This window comes from Chiloscyllium plagiosum, chromosome 16, assembly GCF_004010195.1.
Source record: "Chiloscyllium plagiosum isolate BGI_BamShark_2017 chromosome 16, ASM401019v2, whole genome shotgun sequence".
Lineage (NCBI taxonomy): Eukaryota > Metazoa > Chordata > Chondrichthyes > Orectolobiformes > Hemiscylliidae > Chiloscyllium > Chiloscyllium plagiosum.
The window spans coordinates 60,411,882-60,435,255 of NC_057725.1; the positions used below are offsets into that span (position 1 = coordinate 60,411,882).

The 23,374-nt window shown below is 42.6% G+C and overlaps 1 protein-coding gene across 2 annotated transcripts in view; it reads right to left on the minus strand.

The window, feature by feature from the left end:
- Positions 1 to 1,673: 1,673 nt before the first annotated feature.
- The window catches only part of LOC122557954 (dual specificity protein phosphatase 8-like), a 222,225-nt gene continuing 200,524 nt past the window's right edge, over positions 1,674 to 23,374 (minus strand). For both annotated transcript variants that reach the window (XM_043706218.1, XM_043706219.1), the window contains 4 exons: positions 15,136 to 15,302; positions 10,653 to 10,812; positions 9,614 to 9,737; positions 1,674 to 7,857 (listed from right to left, as the gene is read on the minus strand). In XM_043706218.1, the coding sequence (XP_043562153.1) occupies positions 6,666 to 7,857; positions 9,614 to 9,737; positions 10,653 to 10,812; positions 15,136 to 15,302 (1,643 nt within the window). In that variant the 3' untranslated portion in view covers positions 1,674 to 6,665. The remainder of the gene's footprint in view (positions 7,858 to 9,613; positions 9,738 to 10,652; positions 10,813 to 15,135; positions 15,303 to 23,374) is intronic.

The window sequence follows — 23,374 nt, forward strand, 5'->3', positions numbered from 1 at the left end:
TTTTCCCTGGGGTCGGGGAGCCCAGAACTAGAGGGCATAAGTTTAGGGTGAGAGGGGAAAGATATAAAGGAGACCTAAGGGGCAACGTTTTCATGCAGAGGGTGGTACATATATGGAATGAGCTGCCAGAGGAAGTGGTGGAGGCTGGTACAATTGCAACATTTAGAAGGCGTTTGGATAGGTATATGAATAGGAAGGGTTTGGAGGGATATGGGTCGGGTTCTGGCAGGTGGGATTAGATTGGGTTGGGATAACTGGTTGGCATGGACTGGTTGGACCAAAGGGTCTGTTTCCATGCTGTACATCTCTATGACATTTTTGTGTTTGTCAAAAATGCTTTAATCGAAACAAATTCTTTTGTTTTAGTGAGACCAGGTTAAAAAAATGTGGGGAGGTGGATTAATCGGAAAGGAACACATTTGTTATGCTTAATGGATGCCTCCCAATCCTGAAATATGTGTGTTCTTATTATACAGACCGCACAATGAATTTGTTTCTGACAAGTACCAGTCTTTTTGACCCTTTGTTTCTTTTTAAGTTGCTGCAAATAATCTGCTGAACTTTATTCAGGAGGAAGGGAGTTCCAACACAACAGCAAGTGACATCATGAAATTGGAGAATGTAGTTCCATCAGTTTGTTTTTCAAACACAAAACCAGAAATATCCTCCCATCTTTTCAGGTTTTTAGATGTATATAATTTGTGAAGAACAGTTCTATCGATATCTAGTGATTGCCTATTGGATTTGTTTGTGCTGGGCAATTGTTTTTAATAGCGTCAATGGATTTATTACCAGACAATGTTTTTCAACGTCTTCCAGTTTATAAAGGAGAATTAGACTTTCAAAGCAGAATGTTTTCCTTAGTGAGGTATTAAGCTTTCTCTACAGGATAGCTCTTTCAAATAGCTGGACAAGACAGCTTCTTTCTGTGCTCTGTGTAGGCACTTAACTCCCTGCTAACAGGTACGGCATGGAAAAAATAAAGACAGTCATAACTGCAACAGTGGAAATTACAAACTTTGAAAATAAATAAACTCGGTGACAAGAGTTTAAATAATATCTGCCTGAATAAATGCATATTAAGAAGATGTGGAGTCGCCCACTCTGACTTTGTATTAAACTCGAAACATAAACTGTGCTACTCCCTCCACAGACGATGCCAGATCTGTTGAATTTCTCCAGCACTTTCTCTTTCTGTTTCATGTCTTACTGTTATAGTCTTGGATTGGGAGCAGAATATAAAAGTGCTATACTTAAGGATGTTATTGATTCATTGCCACTGTAGAAATGTTGCATGACAGCAGGTAAGATTGCAAGATGGGATTAAAGCATGAGTCTGCAAGAGATTTTCATCTTGTCTGAATGTAGAAGAAGAACCAGAGGTATTGTATTCTAACACAATGCATCATTCAGTCATCCCCTACTCCCCAAATTATTCTTGTCCTGCAATAATACCTGAATTTCCCACAATGGTTATAATTACAATATCAGCCTTTAGATTCCAAAGGTTAAAATACTGACATTATCCTCTAGATCTAAAATGTGGAAGAACAGGATTATTTGAACAAGAGAATGCCCAACTTCTTAGCAAGCAGCTGAACATTTCTGCTTCAAGCTATTGCCTATGAATAAGATCCTGCAGACTGACATATTAGACATGAAAGGACACAAAGTTAAAATGTCTATCCATTTATTTATTACACCACTTTTCAAATACAAAAAAGCACCATGATACAGCATTCAATAAATAGAGCTAGTAACAGAAATTGAAATTTCTTCATTACACTTGGTAACAATATCAAATACTTCACAATGTAAAAGACCAGCAAAATGATGCGTCAATCACACAGGATAAAGGCTACGATACACAACAAACAGACTGAAAAGAAAGTCATAAAAAGCTTGGGTGGAAACAAGACTAAAACAGAAAGGGATGACCAAAGGAAAGCATCAAATGTCATTATAATAAATATTTAATCTACACGATTTGTATTTTTGATTTGCATCTCTCGCCATAGCTCATTATGACAGGAAATTGAAATACTAAAGTCAAGCCAGTGTAGTTGGAAGAAAAAGTTGCCAGGACACAGTGTTCAAGAAATTTATAAAGTGGAGTGGGACAAGGGATAGCAGGGTAAGTGGGAGAGGAGTCCGTTAGGGTAAGGCTTTGAACTGAGGGCAGCAATATATAAATCAAAACTTTTTTCCCAATAGCAAGAAGAATTTTGAAAAATTTCTCGGCAACTCATTCATGACAAACAATCTTGTTGATGGGTATGACAAATGCTCCTTTTCAATAATACTTCTCACTCCCTTACAAGGCTAAGATGGCCGGGCTGAAAAGCGTGGCACGTGCCAATGTATGAGTTTTACTCCAGAACAGAACTCACACAGGCCAGGGGTTAAATAAATAAATATTAGATGGGAGGCAATCTCTTATAATCATTCTTAAGTTATTAGTTATAAAAGGCTGCACACTGCCCAGACTGGCAATAAGAATATACATTCCCAAAAGGAGCTCCATTGAAAGAATATGGTTTCTCTTTTTTTTGGAAATTGTGCTGAAACACTATCATGATGTGGGTCACCATGACAACAATAACATGTGGGTTTTCTTTCACCCCCACCATCCCCACTGCAAGACATCACTTGTATAAATTCTAGCATGAAGAGTTCAGGGGCACCTAATTGGCCAAATAACAGAAATCCAATCTCATTCTATTTAATATGTCTCTTAAATTATTTAACGTTCTCATTTGCTTTTTCACAGGTTTATCTAATTCCTCTTCTTCACCACTGTGACTGCCTCCTTCAGTGTTCACTTGTAGCAATGAACTCAATACTGCACTGAATTTTTAAATGAAAATATTCTAAGTTCCTCACTTTCCTTTTCATAATGAAAATAATTACACCCTATCAATAATTAACAGAGAAACTTCACTACTTGTCATTTTAAACTATTATTTTGAGGTCTGTCATTCTTTTGAGAAAAAGATAACTGTTCTTTAACATCCTACATGCACAACTCTGAAACAATAGGGATGATTTGAACTAGAGGCTATTCAGTTCCAGGTCCAAATCTATGAAAAAGGTACTTGTGCTCCTTGCATCTTGGTCCTGCCCACGGATTTGTAGATTTCTCCATGGGTTTCAAGGGACAGTATGTAATGATATGCATCAGCTCATTTGACTTTTCCAGTCGCAATGCATGCCTATTAGCAAGAGCTCTGAAAGATGGCAACCTTGGGTCCTGCTCAGATTGGAATACAGAAATAGGAGTAGGTCATTCACCTTCTCAAACCCGTTCCAACATTCAATTAGATCACATTAGACCTGCACCACAACCTTATTTACATTCCAGTGAGGATCTGACAAGGGCAAGCAACATGAAGGAGCCCGGTAGAAGGTTAAAGAACAATTTTTTTGCACTAAATATCCAAAAATGCCTGCAGTGCTGCATGTCTCCCAACTAGTGATTCTGGACTTACAGACCTACAGCTCTCATCTCCCACCTTGATTCTACGTCTGCGTTCCTGGTAAGGGAATGCCTGTATTTGTCCTGGACTCAACAAACTGACCTGATCCTATAGTTAGAGGGTAGACAGTCAGGACATGTTTTTTTATTGAGGCTTATTTGAGATTGGAGATGCATTTTATTAATAGCATCCCAAGTGAAGCAGAGAGAGGGGCAAGTACAAAAAAAAGTCCAAAAAACTTAATAGTTTACCAAACAACATACAACCCAATAAAAAAGAATTGACTTTTAACTTTGCTTCAGATCAGCCAAGATATCACTGAATTCTGGAACAGGTCTGAGGATTGAATTGTCCACTCACATTTGTACTTGCCCTGAAGACCAACAGTAAATCAGATGGGAACAATAAGGTGCGTGGAAATCTAATTTTAAAGACTTTGCTCGGGTAGGTCCTATCATAATTGTAGAGGCAGAATGACAGAAGAAAGAACATTGCACAACAGCGCCTATGAAATGTCAGTCTTCCATTTTTCTGATAATGCCTTAACTTAACAATATAGATAAGCATGGGTCTGAGGAAGTGCTGTTATCACCTCGATTGAACAAAAGATCTAAACTGCACGAGTGCCAACTCAGATTCCACAATAAGCCCATTTACTCAACTACCACAATGCAATGCCATAAAACTCATGACTCACTCAAATCCTATTATTGTGTTTTTGATTATTAATTGTGGATAACGTGCATTGGCTCTTGTTGGGATGAATAGGTTGACTAAAGAGGTGTTGAGAATAATTTTCTTTCATGGTGGTTTCCCTCCCTCTAGATTATTTTACCACTTAGTGCAATTCCGATTGAGAACTGAATAGAATGGAATCTGCATATGTATCAGTCACCACGCTGCAGTACCATGTGCCATCGTACCATCCCTCCCTCCTTTCTTAAATAAAACTTTCAAGTAAATAGTGCAGCAGTCAGTCAGCCAAAGACCAGCTTGATGCTCATGATCTGCAACTGCATTGCCTGAGTACAGGCAGTGTTGTGAGATCACTTCAAAATTCAGAACTGGCAAACTGTAATGGTTGCAAAGAGAGGACAGAGTCCATATCTCAGAATTGTCTGGTTCATGGGTTTCCCTGCGTTGGTGGATATGTAAATAGATTTTAAGTTTGTCATTTATTTTTGATTGGGGTAAACGTGTCCTGTGAATTTGCCTGGTGAACAATAGGAGGAGTTACACTGGCAGCATCTGTGGAGAAATTCAACCAGTGAAAGGTGGGTTAAGTTATATAACAATCCCATTTACCCACAATGACAAATCAAAAATTGGTGATCATTTTCCTCAATCTTTCAGGAGCTAAGAGGTCTGCCATGGGATTGTTGTGAGACTGACATTGCTATAAATCTTACTGGGAAGGGGCAGACAAGACAGAACAAGAGTCAAAAGGTAGACTCTGAAGAGAGAGAGGCATCAGAAGCAAGAAAGACACCATCGAAGCGAAGGACCGTTGATGGGTTCTGAAGGCAAGAAGGGAGATGGTGAGGGAAGACATTTCAAAGAACAGGAGCATAACTTCCACCTTGATTGTTGAGGAAATGAAAATCAGTTTTAAAAAATTTTATTGGAAATAATTAAAAAGCTGGGACCGGTAAAAAGTGATTGTGTAGCTGCCGTGTAATTCTAGTTGGTTGAATGAAGTATTTATTGAAGGAAACCTGCCTTCTTTGCCCAGTCGGTAACTCCTCCAGTCTTAGAAAATGAGGTTTGTTCTCAACTGGCCTCCGAAATGATCTCACAAACCACTTGGCTCTATCAAAACCAGCAGCTTTTAGAAATGAACAAGAGGGTCTGGTCTTGTCAGTAAAAACACCATCGTGATGGCCAATTTAAATTAAAAGCACGGCTAGTTAACTTTTCAAAACCCAAAATATAAATAACTTTGATGCTTTTTTTTTGCAGCGAAGCCAGATAAAAATAATCAGAAACAGTTCTTTACTTGAAGGAAAGATTTCAATCCATCTGCAATGCAGTCACCAGGCTTCAGCCTCACATTGCTGGGCTAGAGGCAAATCACATAGTAAAGTCAACAGCTTCTCCTGCAGCCAGGCTGGACCAGAAATGACCTGTTCCCTTTTTGTGTTTACAATAAGCTGCTTTCCTGTCCAGGCGCCAAGGTGGTTAGATAAAGAACAAGCAACAAGGCAGAGAGAAGAAAGAATATAACATGCAGCTCTCAAGGACAAAATGGGATGCCGCTGCTACTGAGAGGTCCCCAGCAAGGCTTGTCTAAAACATGGTTATTGGCACGAGCTGCTGTACCATTATCATATGTTTCTGCCAGTGGGCATGCAAGACTGGCACTCAGCGATTAAGCAGGTCTGAAGTTGAGCGAGACTGATCTCTGACTCTCTTGCCCGAGAGTCCCCAGAAATCAGTCAGTTTTAAAAAACCTGAGACGATTCTTTTTTTTCCCTTTTCTTTTGTATTGTTGCAGCCCAAGTACAGGGGAAAGGGGCTGTTGCGGGGGTGGGGGTGGGGGGGAAAGAAAAAGCCTTTTTTTAATTATTATGTTTATTCAAACCTGAGGTATTTGCATCAAGCAGCCAGGATATCATTAAACTATTCAAAAACATTTAAATCAGCCATAATAATAGATACACCACTATTTACATCATATTAATGTCTGCATCCATTCGCAATCAGTTCATACAGATTATCTCATATAGAAGGTACTTTTCCAGCCTTTACTGTAGCAGTCTACATTTCAACTGGCTCAGTCACTGACAAGGAAGAACAAAGTGCAATAACTGGCCTTCTCAGGTAGCAGACCAGGGTTTGATGCGAGAACAAAGGAAAACATAAAACAGAAAAAATATATATAATTAATAAGATAAAACCAGACTTTCTTTGAGTATTGCTTGAAGTACTTAAATACCGTACTGTACAACTTCAAACGGGGTGGCCAGTTCCCTCGTCTTTCACCATTGCCAGAATGCGTGTGGAGAAATAAATTAGCTTTTTCTAAAAATGTTCCAAGACAAGTCTCAAGAGAAGTGTCAACCCACTTTCTGTGTCAGAGGAGATACGCCGCGCCTCTTTCTTAAGAAACAAAAATAACCAGGTCCGCGGTTCCAAACTATCAGGCGATAAATAACCACAGTCTCTCTCTTTCACCCATTCCCAGAGGTGTCACGACACCTCGATGATTTCCATGCTGCCGGAGAAGCTGGACTGCTTCCCTATCTTACCCAGGTCTTCCCTCGACCTGCTCTCTGACATGCCGTCCTCGAACTCCATCTGGCAGCTCCGCCGCTTGAACTGTTTCTCAATGGCGCCCTCCTCGTGCCAGCTGCGCCGCGTGTCCCTCGCCTCGGGCTGTTTCTCGCGCAGCCGCACTGCCCCGTACGGTGGTTCGCAGCCGTTGGGCGCCGAGCTGCACGCGAACTGGGCGTACGAGCTGGGGCAACCGCCGCCGCCGCCGGCGCCGTTGAAGAGAGTCACGCCCCCTGGCACGTGGGCGACCTGCGAGTCTGCGCCGTAGTACCACGGCGCGTTGACGCCGGCGGCCGCCGAGGAGGGAGCCGGCGGCTCGGAGTGCTTGGCCCAGCGACCCCCCCCCAGCTGCTGGGCGCTCGGGACGTTCAGCAGCAGCGCCTGCTTCAGGTTGTCCTCCACGTTGTGGATCGGGCAGGGCACGCCGGCCCGGGTCACGTTCAAGCTCAGCGGGTGCGCCGCCGGGCTGGAGGAGTTCGAGAGGCCGCCGGCGTGCTTGGGCTTGCGCCTCTGCCGGGCCTTGGTCTCGGCGCCGACCTCCGGGCCCGCCGGCTTATCCGGGCTCTCCAGGCTCAGGGGGCGCTGCTCGGTGCTGGGGCTGGCCAGCCTGACCTCGAGTTTGCAGAGCTTCGGGATGTCGTCCGAATCGATGGGCGTGGCGGCCTTGCCGGGACTGAAGCTGGCACTTGGCGAGTAGGAAGACTTGATGTCCAGTGAGAAGGAGCGCTTGAGCCGGTTGGTGTCCTGAATCCGCTCGCTGGACAGGTGCAGCCCGTTGAGGCCCTGCTGCAGGCTGATGTGGGTGGCGTTCCTGCACTCGGTGGCGGCGGCGCCGCCGCTCTCTGAACCACCGCACTGCTGGCCCGCCTCCTTCTCTGCGCATTGCCCCGTGGGCTCCGGCGTGGAGAAGGCGGGACACGTCCTCTCCAAGATGCCCCTGCAGACGTCGGTCACCTCTCTGTCAACGTCCTCCTCCAGCCAGTCCGCCTGAGGCTTCAGGGAGCTTAGCGAGCGCACCTTCAGAAGCTTCAGGTTCTTCTCGTACTCCAGCAGCTGGCCCATGAAGTTGAAGTTGGGAGAAATCGATGGCCTTCGGTCCTTGACAAACCTTTGGGGAGAACACAGAAGAAGCTTAAGCCCATGGCTTTCAGGCCAGCATTAGTTTTCCCCCCCAAACCCTCACCTTCAGAATTGCTGCCAACAAAGCTCACTCTTTAAACTTTTTCTTGGGTTACTGGTCACTTACATACATGCACAGCAAGACTTCAAGACTCCCATCCTCTTCCCTGCAACTGAGGGTGAATTAGCTACTTCTAAAAGCCCACAGCAGTCCAGTCAATTGCTGAGGGCTTGCCTCCGCTCGGTTTGGATCTGTGCTGGGCACAGGGCAAAGATAAGAGTCATAGAGATGTACAGCTCAGAAACAGACCCTTCGGTCCAACTCATCCATGCTGAGCAGATATCCTAACCTAATCTAGTCCCATTTGCCAGCACTTGGCCCATATCCCTCTAAACCCTTCCTATTCATATACCCATCTAGATGCCTTTTAAATGCTGTAATTGCACCAACCTTGACCACTTCCTCTGGCAGCTCATTCCATATAGGCACCACCCTCTGCTTGAAAAACTTGGCTCTTAGGTCCCTTATAAGTTTTTCCCCTCTCACTCTAAACCCTTTAGTTCTGGACACCCCAACCCCAGGGTAAATAGACAAGGTTTTTTTCCCTATGTGTGTGCATTCTGTTCCCGACCAGTCTGGCGAGGGAGATCTGCAGCTTCAGAAGCAAGGCACAGGCAGCCGGCCAGATACCTGTTATAAAAAATACCTATGTTCCATTCAATATATTCCTTATGGATAATGGGACTTGCACATGCAAGTGTACCTCAAGGCCATCTCATTGTTAGATGTCAGGAAGAAGATAGGATGCCCACTGTTCCTACGGTACAAATACTGGGCAAAGCATTTGTCCTTTCCCCCACTGGCTCACATGCATAAGGGATAGAACCAGCCTCAAGTTCCACTTACAGTCTGTGCTGCCGTAACTCACTTATTACTGACACGTAATAATGAGAGCTTCAGCCAAGCTGATCTCTTTCTGTGGGTAATTTTATTCTAGTGCCTCAATTAAAATATAAGTCAAGTGGCCTCAATGAAAATATAAGTCAAGAGAGCTGTTAAACAGACCACTGTTTCACTGGAAAGTGACCAAACCCCTTTCTAGCTGTTTTTAAATTGCAGTAGATTCATGCTTTCTACAGACAGGTATCACTCTAACAGCTACAGGCCAAAAGTAAACATGTCGGGTATGGGGCATTTTTGTGAGTTTACCAAAGATTGGGTTTTGTTCATTTTGTTACAATCTAACCACAGAGCCAAATTAACTAATATATCCTAACACAACAGAGACACAGCTCAACATAGACACACATGAGACAATGCCATTGATAACAGCCTTCATACTAATTTTTACAATTTCACCAGTACCACAATGTGCTTGGCAGTATCCTTCATTCTCATTCACACTCAATAATATAATTGGTTCTGCTCTGCTTCTTACTTTGTCAAGCTGTGTCATGTAAACTAGATAATATACAACGTGCACGTCAGAAGGGTAAGTTCCTACAGTATAATGATTGCCTTTCTTGGTGTCGGACTGAATAGCTCATTACTGAAAGCATTTTAACAGGGTCCGTATATGGTGGTTTTTGGAATGAATCAAAGGGCTTCTCACAAGCACTAATACAGGGATGAAAGAAAGGGGAGAAAGTAGTACATTAAGAATGCAACATGATCGAGATCAAAATTACTCCATTAACTGCAAGTCAGACCCTGAAGTTTGCAGTCGAGGTCTCGTAGCATTTACCTGTAAGCATCATCCGAGGACAGACCCATTGTCTTCATGATATAGGCAATGGCAACAGTCGCTGATCGAGAGATCCCAGCCAAACAGTGGACAAGTACTCGACAGTTGGAGACCTTTGCTTTGTCTAGAGAGAAGCAGAGAACGATTTGAGTAGAATGCATCCGTTTTCCCCTAACACACAGTCTAACTATTCTACCTTATGCAATATAATACAGCACAGGAACAGGCCCTTCGGCCCACCAAGCTTGCGCCGATTCCTAGTTCTTACTTAGACTCACTACTTATTGCCCACGCATGGCATCACATCCTCTATTCACCTCATGTTCACATGTTTATCAAGATACACCTTAAATGTTGCTAACATGCTTGTTTTCCCCACCTCCATTGACAGTGCATCTGAGACAACGTGGAACCAGAAACTGCCTGAATAGGAAGACACATCATTCACTTTCTCTCAGAGCACCGGGATCAAATTCTTGGAGCCAGGAAAGGCAGTTGATTTTTAAAATTTTTAACATATTTTTCTAATCAACGTGTTCAGAGATATTATCACACACCCCCTGGAGTAGTGGGACTTGAAGCTGGGCCTTCCAGTCCAGGGATAGGGACTGTACGTTTGCACTACAAGAGCCCTCCACTGAAAATCTAGAGGACAGCTTGCCGTAATGTGGCTTTGAGTAGACCTTGTACAACAGATTCTCATGTCAATGCATAAGACAGCACAAAAAAGGCAGCTATGTTGTCATGAATTGACTGCTACTGAGCTTCCTAGTTACCTGCCAACATAGGAACAGAATAAGTGGGTGCATGACAACTGGGTAACAGACCAGGTACTTAGGTATGTGTCAGTACAATGGACTGACTATGTGTGCGCACACAGTTCATTTTCTAAGCTGTTGTTTCACACACACCTCTCTACAGTGTGCTGGGAGTTGTGGTCCCAAACCATCACAGAACGGTTACCGTTCAAAGGCAATCTTATTGCTCACATCTGCACAGTGTGTCAGTAATGGTGCTCAAAACATGCCACATATCTCACCGATAAAAACAATGGATTCATCCAACCAGGGTAAAAGCTTCTCGCAGTAGTTGTCATTGACTGGAATGCGCATGAAGTGACTCTCTGAGATGAAGTCAGGCTTGGGACAAGAGTTGCTGGCATTAAGAACATATGTGATTCCATTCTGTACCATTAAGTCCTGGAACAGGAAAATGGTTACAGATTAATATATGTACACAAAACAGGTTTTCAAATCCCAATTCTGAAACACTTCTAGCAATGACAATTTTACAGGCAATCTCTACTTCAGGGTCAGGAGCTCCAAGTTCAAGACTTAGTGAGCTGATAACCATCTCAGGAATACATCCACCACATAGCCACTATTCATCAAAGAGAAACAAGTGTGTGTGTGTGTGTGAAAGGACAGCGAAAAAAAAGCTTTGAATGCCATTAACTTTTTACCATGCAGCAAGACACCCTTTTCTTCCCAGCTCAAAAAACAGAAGAAATGAGGTTTTAGAAGTCATTTAATCGCTACAGTGTGGAAGCAGGCCAATCAGCCCACTGAGACCACATTGATCCTCTAAAGTGCATCCCACCCTGCAATAAACCCCCAGCCTACATACCTCCTAGACCATTGGGGCAATTTATCATAGAATCCCTACAATGTGGAAACAGGGCCTTTGGCCCAACAAGTCCACACCGAACCTCTGAAGAGTAACCCACCCAGACCCATTCCTCCTACCCTATATTTACCCCTGAATAATGCACGCAGACACGGGGAGAATGTGCAAACTCCACACAGACAGACAGTCACTTGAGGTGGAATTGAACGACTGAGCCATTGTGCCAGCCCAGGTCCATTGAATGTATCCAATATACTGTTCTGCCTCACAAACATTCGTGGATGTCACTAACAGATGAAGTGCAAAGTTTAGGAAGAATTCCTCTTAAACACAGAGAAGTGTGAAGATGTGGTACACTTGGCCATAGAACAGATGAAACAGGGGAATTTTAATACATCCATGAGGAAGAAAGGACTAGAGGGACAGATGGTGGGTGGCAGGATAGACAGATGATTAGTGTTTGCAGTCTTAATAGCTGCACAGATCAGCTGAGTCTAATGGCCCCATCAGGTTAGAGACAATACCAGCAAAGTTATGGCAGCAGGTAAATTTGGCCTTTTTTCCCCCTAAAATGTAGGATCCTACATATATTTTCTTCTGTAAGTGCAGCAAACGAAAACCAGAAACTGCTGAGCTTTTTGTCATTGTGAAGATCACTGTGTGACTATCATTGAAACCAGCCTGCTTGAAAAAGCTGGATGACTGGAGAGTTCCACTCTGCTTTGTTGCAAAGCCATTGAGTTACAATTCCTTTGGGTCAGAGGCTGACTAGATTTTGTGAAAGCCCACTAAAGCAAAATCACCATCAATAGTTCTAGTTGCCAATTCTAATGAAACCTCTCCAATCCCAAAATGCTTTTTTTCTCTTTGTATTTGCTTAACTGGTTTGCTCTCTCTCTCTCTCAATTTTATTTTGCCCGATTTCTAGCACCTGTAGTTTTAGTTTAGAATCAGATGCCACTTTTGATTTTATAATACATTTGTTCTCTCCCTGCCTTTCTCTTTGTTAAAGCTCCCTGCAGTATGCACCATTGCTTAGCCCTAAACTCCAACTAACATGCAATAATCTCCCCTCTTCCCTCAGATTGCCAATTATCCCAGATTTCCTTGGAGTCTCCAGGAATTAACGATTCATTTCCTGGTCACAGGTGCATACAACCTGGAAGAATGATCATAGACATAACTTCTCTTTAACACCCTATGTGTTTTTCATTTATGAAAAGTGATGAGAGTTTTTACAGCATGGGAAAAGACCCTACAGCCCATTATTTCTGTGGTGGCCATGAAGCATCTATCTATTGTAATCCCATTTTCCAGCACTGGCCTATAGCCTTGCATGGTAGGGTGTTTCAAGTGCTCATTGAAATAGTTCTTAGCGGTTTCGAGGGTTCCTGCCTCTACGATCCTTAGAGGCATTGAACACCTATCAAGGTGAAAGAAAGTTTCCCCGTAATGCCTCTAAATCTCCCAACACTTTACCTCCAAAATGGGCCCTACTTGTAAAAAGCAAAAAAGATGAGAGGGCACAGATTTAAAGTGATGAGCAAAGGAAGCAAGGGTGAGGTGAGAAAAGGCTTTTTTTTAATACAACGGGTTGTTAGTGTATGTAATGTATTGCCTGGAAATGTGAGGAAAAGCTTTTTTCACCCAGAGGACGGTGGGAATCTGGAACTCAGTAAGACTGGCTTAGATAGGCTGGGACCTTTCTTCCTGGAGTGTAGAGGAGATTTAGAAGTGACCATATAGAGGTTTATAAGAACACAACGGGTATTGACAGGATTAATGGCAGGTGTACTTTCCCAAGGGTGGAGGCTTTCAAGACTGGGGGGCATATTTTTCAGGTGAGAGGAGAGAGAGATTTAAAAAGGACATGGGGGCAAATTGTTTACACAGAGGGTGGTTTGTGTGTGAAATGAACTTCCTGAGGAAGTGGTGGATGTGGGCACCGTTGCAACGTTTAAAAGATACTTGGATAACTACATGAATAGGAAAGGTTTGGAGGGATATGGGCCAGCAGCAGGCAGGTGGGACTAGTTTAGTTTGGGATTACGTTCGCCATGGACTGGTCGGACCTAAGGGTCTGTTTCCATGCTGTATGGCTCTGACTCTATAAGTACTTAGATGTGCATTTATGGTGCCAAGGTATATAAGGCTGTGGGCCAAGTGTTGGTAAACGGGATGAGAACAGTTGGGTGGCTGTTTTTGACAAGCACTGACACATTGGACCAAAGGGCCATTTCCTGTGCCACTTTTCTCTGACTCTCTAGTAGAGGGAGGTTCAAATGAGGTTTTCAAGGGGGCATTGGAGGGTTATTTGGATGGAAGTAGTGGGCAGAGGTATGTGGAAAGGACAGGAGATTGGCACTAGGTAATAGAACTGATAGAGGCATGATGGGCTGAATGGTCTCCTTTTGCAACATAGTTATGTAATTCTGTGCTCCTGGTTACTGACTCCTCTAGCAAAGGGAAAGGATTCTCCTTTTCCACCCGTCATAGCTCTGTATAGCTCAATTGGACTCCACTTCAGCATTTTTGTTATTGGAGGAGGATTACAGACAAAAGGCTGGTGCATTGGTTGTGATAAAACCTCCATCAACTGTCCAACTACAGCTGGTGATTGAACGTTCCCCCATACTGGGAGAAGTATTTGGCCTCACTTCCTGGACAATTACAGGGGCAAACACACAGCTGACATTTCTAAAGAGATGTGAGAGGCAGCCGGCTGATTTCGGAGCGCCTTTTCACACTCTGCAGGGTGAATGTGAGCACAAAAATAATCCCCAGCATAAACTCCAAGGTGTGAAAGCCTTTAATGGCCATTACAGGATTGCACACAAAAGAATTAATGACCAGGTACTGGCTAAGTGATGGCCATAATTATCAAGCAGTTAAGTAGCTTCCAAGTATACAAAAGGAAGATAAATCACAGGGTGGCGTGTTAAAACAAGATTATCAGGTGCTAAAAAGAGCTGTTGAGATGATATACTGCTACTCATGTTCAAAAGCAGAGCCTGAAACAAAGTGAATGCTGGCTGAAATCAGACCTACATAGGATGTAGCATGGTCCCTGAGCTAACCTGCAGGTCACACAGCACCGCAGTTAGATGGTTTGCCAACGGTATGTGGAAGTGCAACTACTGACTTATCAGCTTCCACTTTGCAAGAAACAGAACTAAGTGAACAGCTTTTTCAAAGGGTCACAGTGGCCTTCTGCTCAGTAGGATTCTCAAAGTGACTCACAAGTATATTACCAAATTGAGTTTGGCACTGAAACACATGAGGAGATAGTAACAATTTAAACTCTTTATCAAAGAGTTAAGCCATGTTTCAAAGGAGGAAATCAGTCATGATCTTACTGAGTGGCTTGTGGAGCCAAGTGGCCTACTCCTGTTCGTAGAAACATAGAAAATAGATGCAAGAATAGGCCACTTGAGCCTGCATTACCATTCAATGTGATCATGGCTGATCATGCAATCTCACTATCCCATTCCCGCCCTCTCCCTATACCCCTTGACCCCTTTAGCCGCAAGAGCCACATCCACCTCCATCTTATATATCTAATGAACTGGCCCCAAGCTTCCTGTGGGAGACAATTCCACAGGTTCACAACTCATTGAGTGAAGAAATTCTTCCTCATCTCAGTCCTGAATGGCTTATTCTTAGACTTTGACCCCTTGTTTTGGACTTCCCCAACATCTGGAACATTCTTCACGCACCTAGTCTGTCCAGTCCTATCAGGATTTTAGATGTTTCTATAAGATCCCCTCTCACCCATCTAAATTCCAGTGAGCACAAGCTCATTTATATGAAAGACAGCTGGAAGGTGACAGTTTTAAAAATTTGATGATAATGCACTTAAAGTCCTATTTATTAAGTAACTAGAAATATAAATGTACCTTATTTAGCACGTCTTTCTGCGATCCCAGGTACAAATGTGGGAGGATTCGAGTAGGCCCGATGTTCGCAACAGGTAGACATGGCTGAGAGATGCTCATTGGCAGGATAGCGGTAGGTTTGCCCTCACATAGGCCCGGGAAACAGGAGGAAAACGCAGCAAATCCTCCTACAAGAGGGAAGAAAAATAAAACTATCATGATTGCACTGTTACATCAAACTGCCTTACTTATGTGTGCCTCACCATAATCTACAAAACTCAACCTGATCAGTTTAACAAGCCGGTTAAGTAAAAGCAGACAAACATTGTTCCTCCAATTAAGAAAGTTTTGGAACAGCACTTCTGAAGGGCTGCCAATTCACACCAAACCTGATTCAATGAACTATCACAGCATGGATTGCAAAACTTTGAAATGAACACCACAGCCATCTCAATGTGCAAAACTTCAAGGAAAGATGTTCAGATATACACATGACCATACACTTTGTTTGGTTATGAATGCTGAAAGACTGTGGCAATGCAGGAGGCAAAAAAGGGTTTTTATTATCATTTCTCACTTGCTTCCTTCAAACCTCCAACTGGAACATGCTTCATCCTGAAGCATCTTCAGTTAGCCAGCTGCACTGCCCACCTATTGCAGGTCACTCCACAGCTACAGCTCCCTAATGCCTGTCTCACAGTGCAACATCCACAAGAACAGGCTGTTTTACTTGAGTGAACGGAGTTCCCTCACGAGCATGCTGTGACAGTGGCTGCGTAGACAAGAGGAGATGTCACAAACTGAGCCCGATCTTAATCTCCTTTCCAAATGTCCGACTGGTCCCCTGCCATTGTACACTTAATTACCACCACTCCCACATCTCTCTCTCTCACACATGCGCACGAAAAATATTTGTTCAGCAACTGCTGCACATTAAAATCTCTCCCACATTGGCACTGGCACAATAAAGAATAGAATCAAATATCAGCAAAGCAAGTTGATGAGACTTATTTGGTGGCTTTTGGTACATACTACCTCCCATCTGCTTAGAATAAGCTACCTACCTGCCTCCACTTCCAGAGATAGAAAGTACTGCATGGTAATGGAGCAGAAAACACTTGAGGACAGCCAAATGTATTGTGTGTGAGAGAGAGTGAGCCAGTGTGTGTGTGAGAGAGACACACACACACAGATCTTAGGTGCACAAGCTGAATGACGTTATGTAAAAAACTGGCAGCTGAATCCACATGACCACAGCTTCACTTGAGTGTGATTCAATCTTTCCTGTTACACTGTGTAAATTTACACAACCCTTAATGACTGATGGGAACTGCTTGCATCGACCTCAGAACTTCCACTTCCCATCTCCTCCCCCTCCTCACCACAGCAACAGAAACACTTTCACTGCATTGATAACTGGTACTTGGGAGCTGCTTCTGCTGTAATCAAATGAGCTGGTAAAACTGAATTGACAAAAACTGATGCCAGGAACATGAACTGAAGTGAAACCCAGTCATGTTACAATTTTCAATGTTATTAATATCCAAAGTCAAAAGGTCACTCAAGTGTTAGTACAGTGATATGAGAAGATAAGTACTTGCAACCAAAGACTGCAGTTGAGGTTAAGAACATTTAAAAAAAATCTTTAGATCACCTTTAAACATTTGAAAATGATTTCCTTAGTTGAGGTGAAAACGGCTTTTAAGATTCAAACTGACACCCACTGTACATGTTCTAGTGCCTCATGGAAATGCAGCGATGATTTTATATAAAAATAAAGAATATTCAAATCAAAGGAGCACCCCAGTATCAAAAGTGATAATCAGGAGTATAAAATATTTTAAGTTACAGAGTTTAAAGATCAAAACTGTACCACAGAGTAACCTCTGGTACAAGCTATAAATTAAAACTGTATAGCCCATTAAATCCGAGCTTTATGGCAACATTGTCTGATATGATGATAGTTTCCTGGTGCCGGATCTGAACAGCATATTCTGGTGGTCAGCAAAGGAGTGGAAAGACTGACAAAGTGATCTTTAATCAGGCAGCTGTACAATAGTGGAGCTGGCAAGTGGGTAACGTCATGTTAAGTTCATCCACTTGAACCTTGGTTCAATGGCAGCACCCTTGATTGTAAGGGTCAAACAACTGTTGATTCAGGTCTGACTGGACAGCTTTATGCCATTTATTTAAAATGACACCGGTGCAGTCCTGATGGAGTGTGATGCTGGTAGAAGTGTCACCTTTTCGGGTAATATGTTACACTGAGGCGTCTAATCAGGTAGATGTAAAAGATCTCATTGCACTAATTCAAAGAACAGTTAACCCTTGGCTAATACCTATCCCTCAATCCCTGCCACCAAAAACAGGTGGTCTGGGCATTGTCTCAGTGCTGCTTGTGGGAACTTCTTTTGCTACCACATTTTCCACATTACAACATGTTTTACACTTTAAAAGTATACAACTGACTGGAGTCATAAAGATGTACAGCACAGACCCTTTGATCTAACCCATCCACGCTGATATCCTAAATTAATCTAGTGCCATTTGCCAGCATTTGGCCCATATTCATATTAAACCCTTCCTATTCATTTACCCATCCAGATGCCTTTTAAATGTACCAGCCTCCACCACTTCCTCTGACTGGTCTACCTGAAGAAAAGATCTTGTCTATTTACCTTATCCGTGCCCCTCATGATTTTATAAACCTCTACAATGTCACCCCTCAGCCTCCGATGCTCCAGGGAAAACAGCCCCAGCCTATTCAGCCCCTCCCTGCAGCTCAAACCCTCCATCCCCGGTAAGTCTTTTCTGAACTCTTTAAAGTTGAACCCTTTCAACCCTAGAAAGTCTTGAGGTCATGAAAGACACTTAATAAATGCAAATTCTTCCTTTTTTTTCTCTCTTCCTTTGCATCTCAATGTCAGAAAATTCAGACCACCAGGCAGAGAAAGGTTGAAAGGTGTCAACCAATAAACAGGATGGTCTGAAAGTTGTAAAGGGTGGGGAGAAGCTCTGACAGGAAATCATTGTGAACTCTCCCATTTATCGCAAGCACCTTCGGTAGATAAATAATATTGCTATGAGATCATCTGTAGTGACTAGCACTGAACAATAAATTAAGCTAGCGACAGAAAAACAGCTCCTTTTCCAATAAACCATAAAAGTAAAAACAAAACAGACATGCACACTTGGATTCAAATAAAATTGAATTGTTGCAAATATCTGATCAACTTCTGAAATACATGGTAGGACGCCTCAACTGCACAGTTCAGATTACAGTCCCAGTCAAATCTTAACTCTGTCCTTGTCGAAGCTACTTTGCAAGACTTTCACAAGTGCTGTCTGGTTCATGCAGAGCATGTGTTTACATAACCAATGTCAAGTCATGTGCAAAATGTTTCAGCCCCCAGAATTTTTAAAAAAGGCCCCTTTTATTAGGTCTTCTAGTCTTGGTGGAGACTAAAAGATTTATCCCTTTTGATTTCTGATTGGCCACACGAACCGTACCTGCCATTGGTCATGCGACACGAAAGAAAGTAAAAAAAAAAGGTACCTTACATTTTTGTTGCACCTTTCATCCAGTCAAGTTGTCCTCAAACACTTGAGGGACAATTAAGTACTATTTGAAGCTGTTGTAATGCAGGAAGACAAAGCACTCAATTTGTATAGTTAGATTGTACAAACAATAGCCAAAAAGTGCTTGAGTAGTGGTGACTGAGAGGAATACAGGCTGAGAGACTGAAAGAACTTTAACGAGTGCTAGGAAAAGTGAGTGCCAGATGGTGTCTCTGTTTAACATCTGAATGCAAAGAACAACATGTGTATCAAAGGAGCACTCGCTGCCCTGAATTAGATGACATCTGAAGTGCAGCTATAAAACCACAGCCTCTGACCCAAGAGACACGAACATTGGCGCTGTAAAACAGCACCACCAGTAGAATTTTCTACATGTTCATTCACTCAACACCCAGTAGTCAGGTGCAAGGCCTAGAAAGAAGTATTCATTTATGTAGCACCTCTCACTAACATTGGACATCTCAAAGAACATTGCAGCCAATTTATTTATTTTGGTCAAAGCACTTTTGAAGCATAAGTCACTGTCCTAATATAGGAAACACTCAGCCGATTTATGTATTTCCTCAAAGAGCCATGTCATAGAGACCGTTTTTTTCTTGTGAATTTAATTATTGTCAGTGTGTCTTCACACAAACGTTTTGGAAATAGTGGGAAAGTGGTGGAAAGATTCACAGACTGATTTATGAAACGTTCTGTTTCAACAACTCCTGTGACCAACAGCCTGGCTGGTATTAGACAGCCCAGAGATAAATAGCACTACTACTGCGCCACAACCCTCCGTGATATTAGTTGATGGATTAATATTGGTCATACCAGGGTTAACTACCCAGTTCATGGAGTTTTTTTTGCGTTACATGCACCAGACATCTAGTTTGAAATCTCATCTGAAAGACAGCACATCTGACAATGCAGCTTACCCTTAGTAAGTGATGTGGAGCGGCAGCCTTAACCTTCGGATTTAGAGGCAGGAATGGAATGAGCTGAGCTAGAGGTGATCAGAGTGAAATATCCCACCGTTAAGAATATGTAAAATACAGTATTCTTGGTGTATGAATAGTTGAGTTTGTTACTGAGCTGTGTGACTGTAAGAAACGTACAGCAATGCATTACAGCTTATTTATACAGATTTATACAACTTTAACAGAGCAAAGGGTTCCAAAGTACTTCCCAGTAACACAAAATGTGGCAACCAAGTCTCACAGGGATGGGGGACTAAAAGCATGGTGAAAGAAGGAAGCTTAAACAGCATTTTAAAGAATTTATTTTGAGGTATAGAGGCATAAGATGGTCATTGTACAATGTTGAGGTTAACGCTGACAATGGATACAGCAAAGGAAGTGGGGGCTTGTTCAAGAGGCCAGAACTGGAGGAATGTAAAGTTATTGGACAGTTTTGGGATTCGGCACGATTGCAGGGTGAGAGATTACATGGCGATTTTTAAATGGATGGATAAAATTTTTAAAATCCTGGCATTCATCGCTTGACCAGGAACCAAAGTTGATCAGTAAGTACTGAAGGAATGACTCATCAGGACTTGGTGCAGGTTAAGGTACAGGTGAACTTGTGGATGAGCTCTTGTATTTCAAATTCAGCTTCTCCATGCAAAACTGATTGCTGATTTACATAGAAAACAAAGAGAAATGAAAGAAACTGGCCAGTTTCCTTCTTAAGAAACTAAACTAAAAACCAAGATCCTCTTCGTTCCCTGCAGCTTTAATACAGGCATTGCCATTCGGTCATTTATTATCTCCCCATAGTCTGTCAGCTTGCTATATGATTATTACACAGTGCTGGCGCACTATGCAGCCTTATAATACACCCTCAGAGGCCTGAGGAGATGATGCGGAAAATTACTCTGATCTTAACAGCTGTCACCTCAGCCATTTCCCCTAACCCACTCTGAAAAAAAAAGAATTCTTTACATCACAGCAGAGGCTAATTATTAAGGCCAGCTCTCCCGGGTCCAAGTGGCTGCCTAGTTCTTTGCTAGAAATCTTTGCACTTATCCATTTTGTAGGAAAAGAAATCTTGCCTTCCCTTGCCTCCTCTGGTACAGTGAATTCCCACTGAAGCTGCTATCATTTTCTACACTCATCATATGGACCTGAGACCCAGTCACACACAAGATATGAAACCATCCGAGCAGAGTATGCAAACTGCTCACCTGCATGTCCAATTTGCAGAAAGATCCTTATAAATTGAAAGCATAAACTGAGAAATTTGGGAGGGGTAGGGGAAGGAGACTCAAGGACACCATCCCGCACGAAAACATTTTCTCAGCTCACGAACGTGCTAGAGTCTTCATCAGTGACTTTGGGCAAGAGGAATATCAGTTGAGGGGTTTTACTCTCACTTTCTCCCAGATCCTGTTCTAAGTATTGCTGAAAATTAAACAACGAACCACTCAATAAACTCCAACAATGTAATCACACCTCAAGCTCATCCTTTGAAACCAAATGATAAGTCACTGACATTATTTGGAAGCAATTTGAAAGTTAGTAATCATACTACTGACAGAAAAGCACAGGGATGCCAAATCACGCACTGTTGTGCAGTGTGACTGCATGGGGTGAGGACGACATTTGGGATTGGGCTGATATAACTCGAAAGTAAAATTCATGCCACACAAGTGCCCGCCAATGAATATCACTGACGATAGAACTGAAGCACTTCCCCTTGACATTCTTGTTGTTGTTGTTGTTGTTGAATCAGCAGATCAACATCCTTGTTAGGGAGTAACAACGTTGACAGAAATGAAATTGGAACAGCTATATAAATTTTGTGGCTAACAGAGAAGGTCAAATGTTGAGTAGTGTATTCTGTGTTTGCAGTCCACACTCTGCAAGGCACAGGTTTGATCAAATACTCTTCCACTTGCCTGGACGAGCGCAGCTCAGACAACACTCAAGAAGCTCAACACCATCCAGGCTTGATCACCATTCCCCTAGCATCTTAAACACTGACTCCGTCCACCACCAGGACAAAAGTGTGCATCATCTACAAGAAGCAATGCAGAATTCTGGGAGTCATCTGGTAGATCAAGGGAAGCAAATTCATACAGGCACTGCCCCGTCCAAGTTTCTTTCTAAGTCACCCGTCAGTGACGAAAACTAAATTATCATTATTCATCATTGCAGGGTTAAAATTCTGGAAATCCCTTGTCAACAGCACCTGGCTGGGGACGTGGGTGACTGAGTAAATTTAAGGAGGAGATACAATTTTTATTTAGTAATGGGTTGAAGGGTTCTGGAAAGTGGATAGGAAAGTGGAGTTGAGGCCAAGATGAGATCAGCCATCATTGTATCAAATGGCAGAGCAGGCTCGAGAAGCTGAATTGTCGACTCTTGTGATCTTACATCTTCACTCCACACACACACGAACAGCAACAGCAGTTCAAGAAAAGTTCACCAACTCCTTTTCAAGCACAATTAAGGATAAGCGATAAATGGCACCCATTTCCTGAGTTCCTTTTTTTAAAAAGAAAACTGTCTTTACTTTCAATTTCATGTTCTCAGCTTCCACTCTATTCAATGAATTCAGTGGTGCCTACACATCACAACAGAAGTTCTCCTAATCAGTCAGTGAAATGAATCAAACAATGTTGTATTTCACAGAAGTCAAATTCCAGTACTGTACGCGGTTCTTTTGGGTATGAGAATATTCAATCTCAGTAACTTGGTACTTCCTTTGCAAGGCTGGGGATTTATGATCATTCAAGGGAAGGGGAGGCAAGTGTATGTTCACAGATACACAACATATTTTGCATTGGACAGCATGCTGCATTAACAGGAACATTATACATCCTGAATCCACGCCCAGTATAGTGTTTCAGCTCTCCTCCCCCCACAGTTTCAATATGCTCTTTTAGTTGCATTACATCACCTCCTGGATTTGACAATTACATCACATCACGATTGAAGCGAAGCACAGGTGCAGGTCAATGCCCTTGCCTCCAAAAGCTGGCAATAAATCATTTGGCTGCTAGGTCAGGGTACATTCTGGGGCTGAAAATTAGCTTGACTCCTTAATTGGAAACCTCTGCTGCTCCCACATAATACATGGATGACTGAATCGGCCAGGCGGCAGCCTATTAAATTATATCCTGGTGTTCAGTTAACCTGGAGGTGGCAACCTGATAGGTTACAAATTAAAGGAGTTTGTTGCTTTATATTTTTGGCTAAATGTCCACTGTTTTCATCAGTGTTCCTCAGTTTGGAGCTTGCTTTATAAAGAGCTAGGCAAATTGTAAATAATCAGCAGCGAGTTGTAAACATCCAAGTGTTTGTTTACTTAATCCCGCATTCGAAGGGTTTGGGACAGATATGGATGAAGAAACAGGAACAATTGTTCCAGCCAGACCAGAGCTCAATAATGTAAAGCAAAACTGAACCACGGTTCACAAGCATTACAACACAACACTAGTTACACAAACAGCCTCAGTCCAACTTTCTCATCAGTAACAGATTTCACACCTATATACATTACCAAATCAGAGTTTTGCAATTATAAGTATGATTAGTCTGAGTTCGTTGCTCACTAGGTTTATTTTAAAGTGATCACTCCCTGCTGGGGGAAATGGTTCCAAACATTTTAAGGGCACATTCTTCATGTATTGAGTACACAGAGTGATTTATGGCACAAATATTCTGTATGTGGAGGGAGGGAGCAACATGACAAGTAG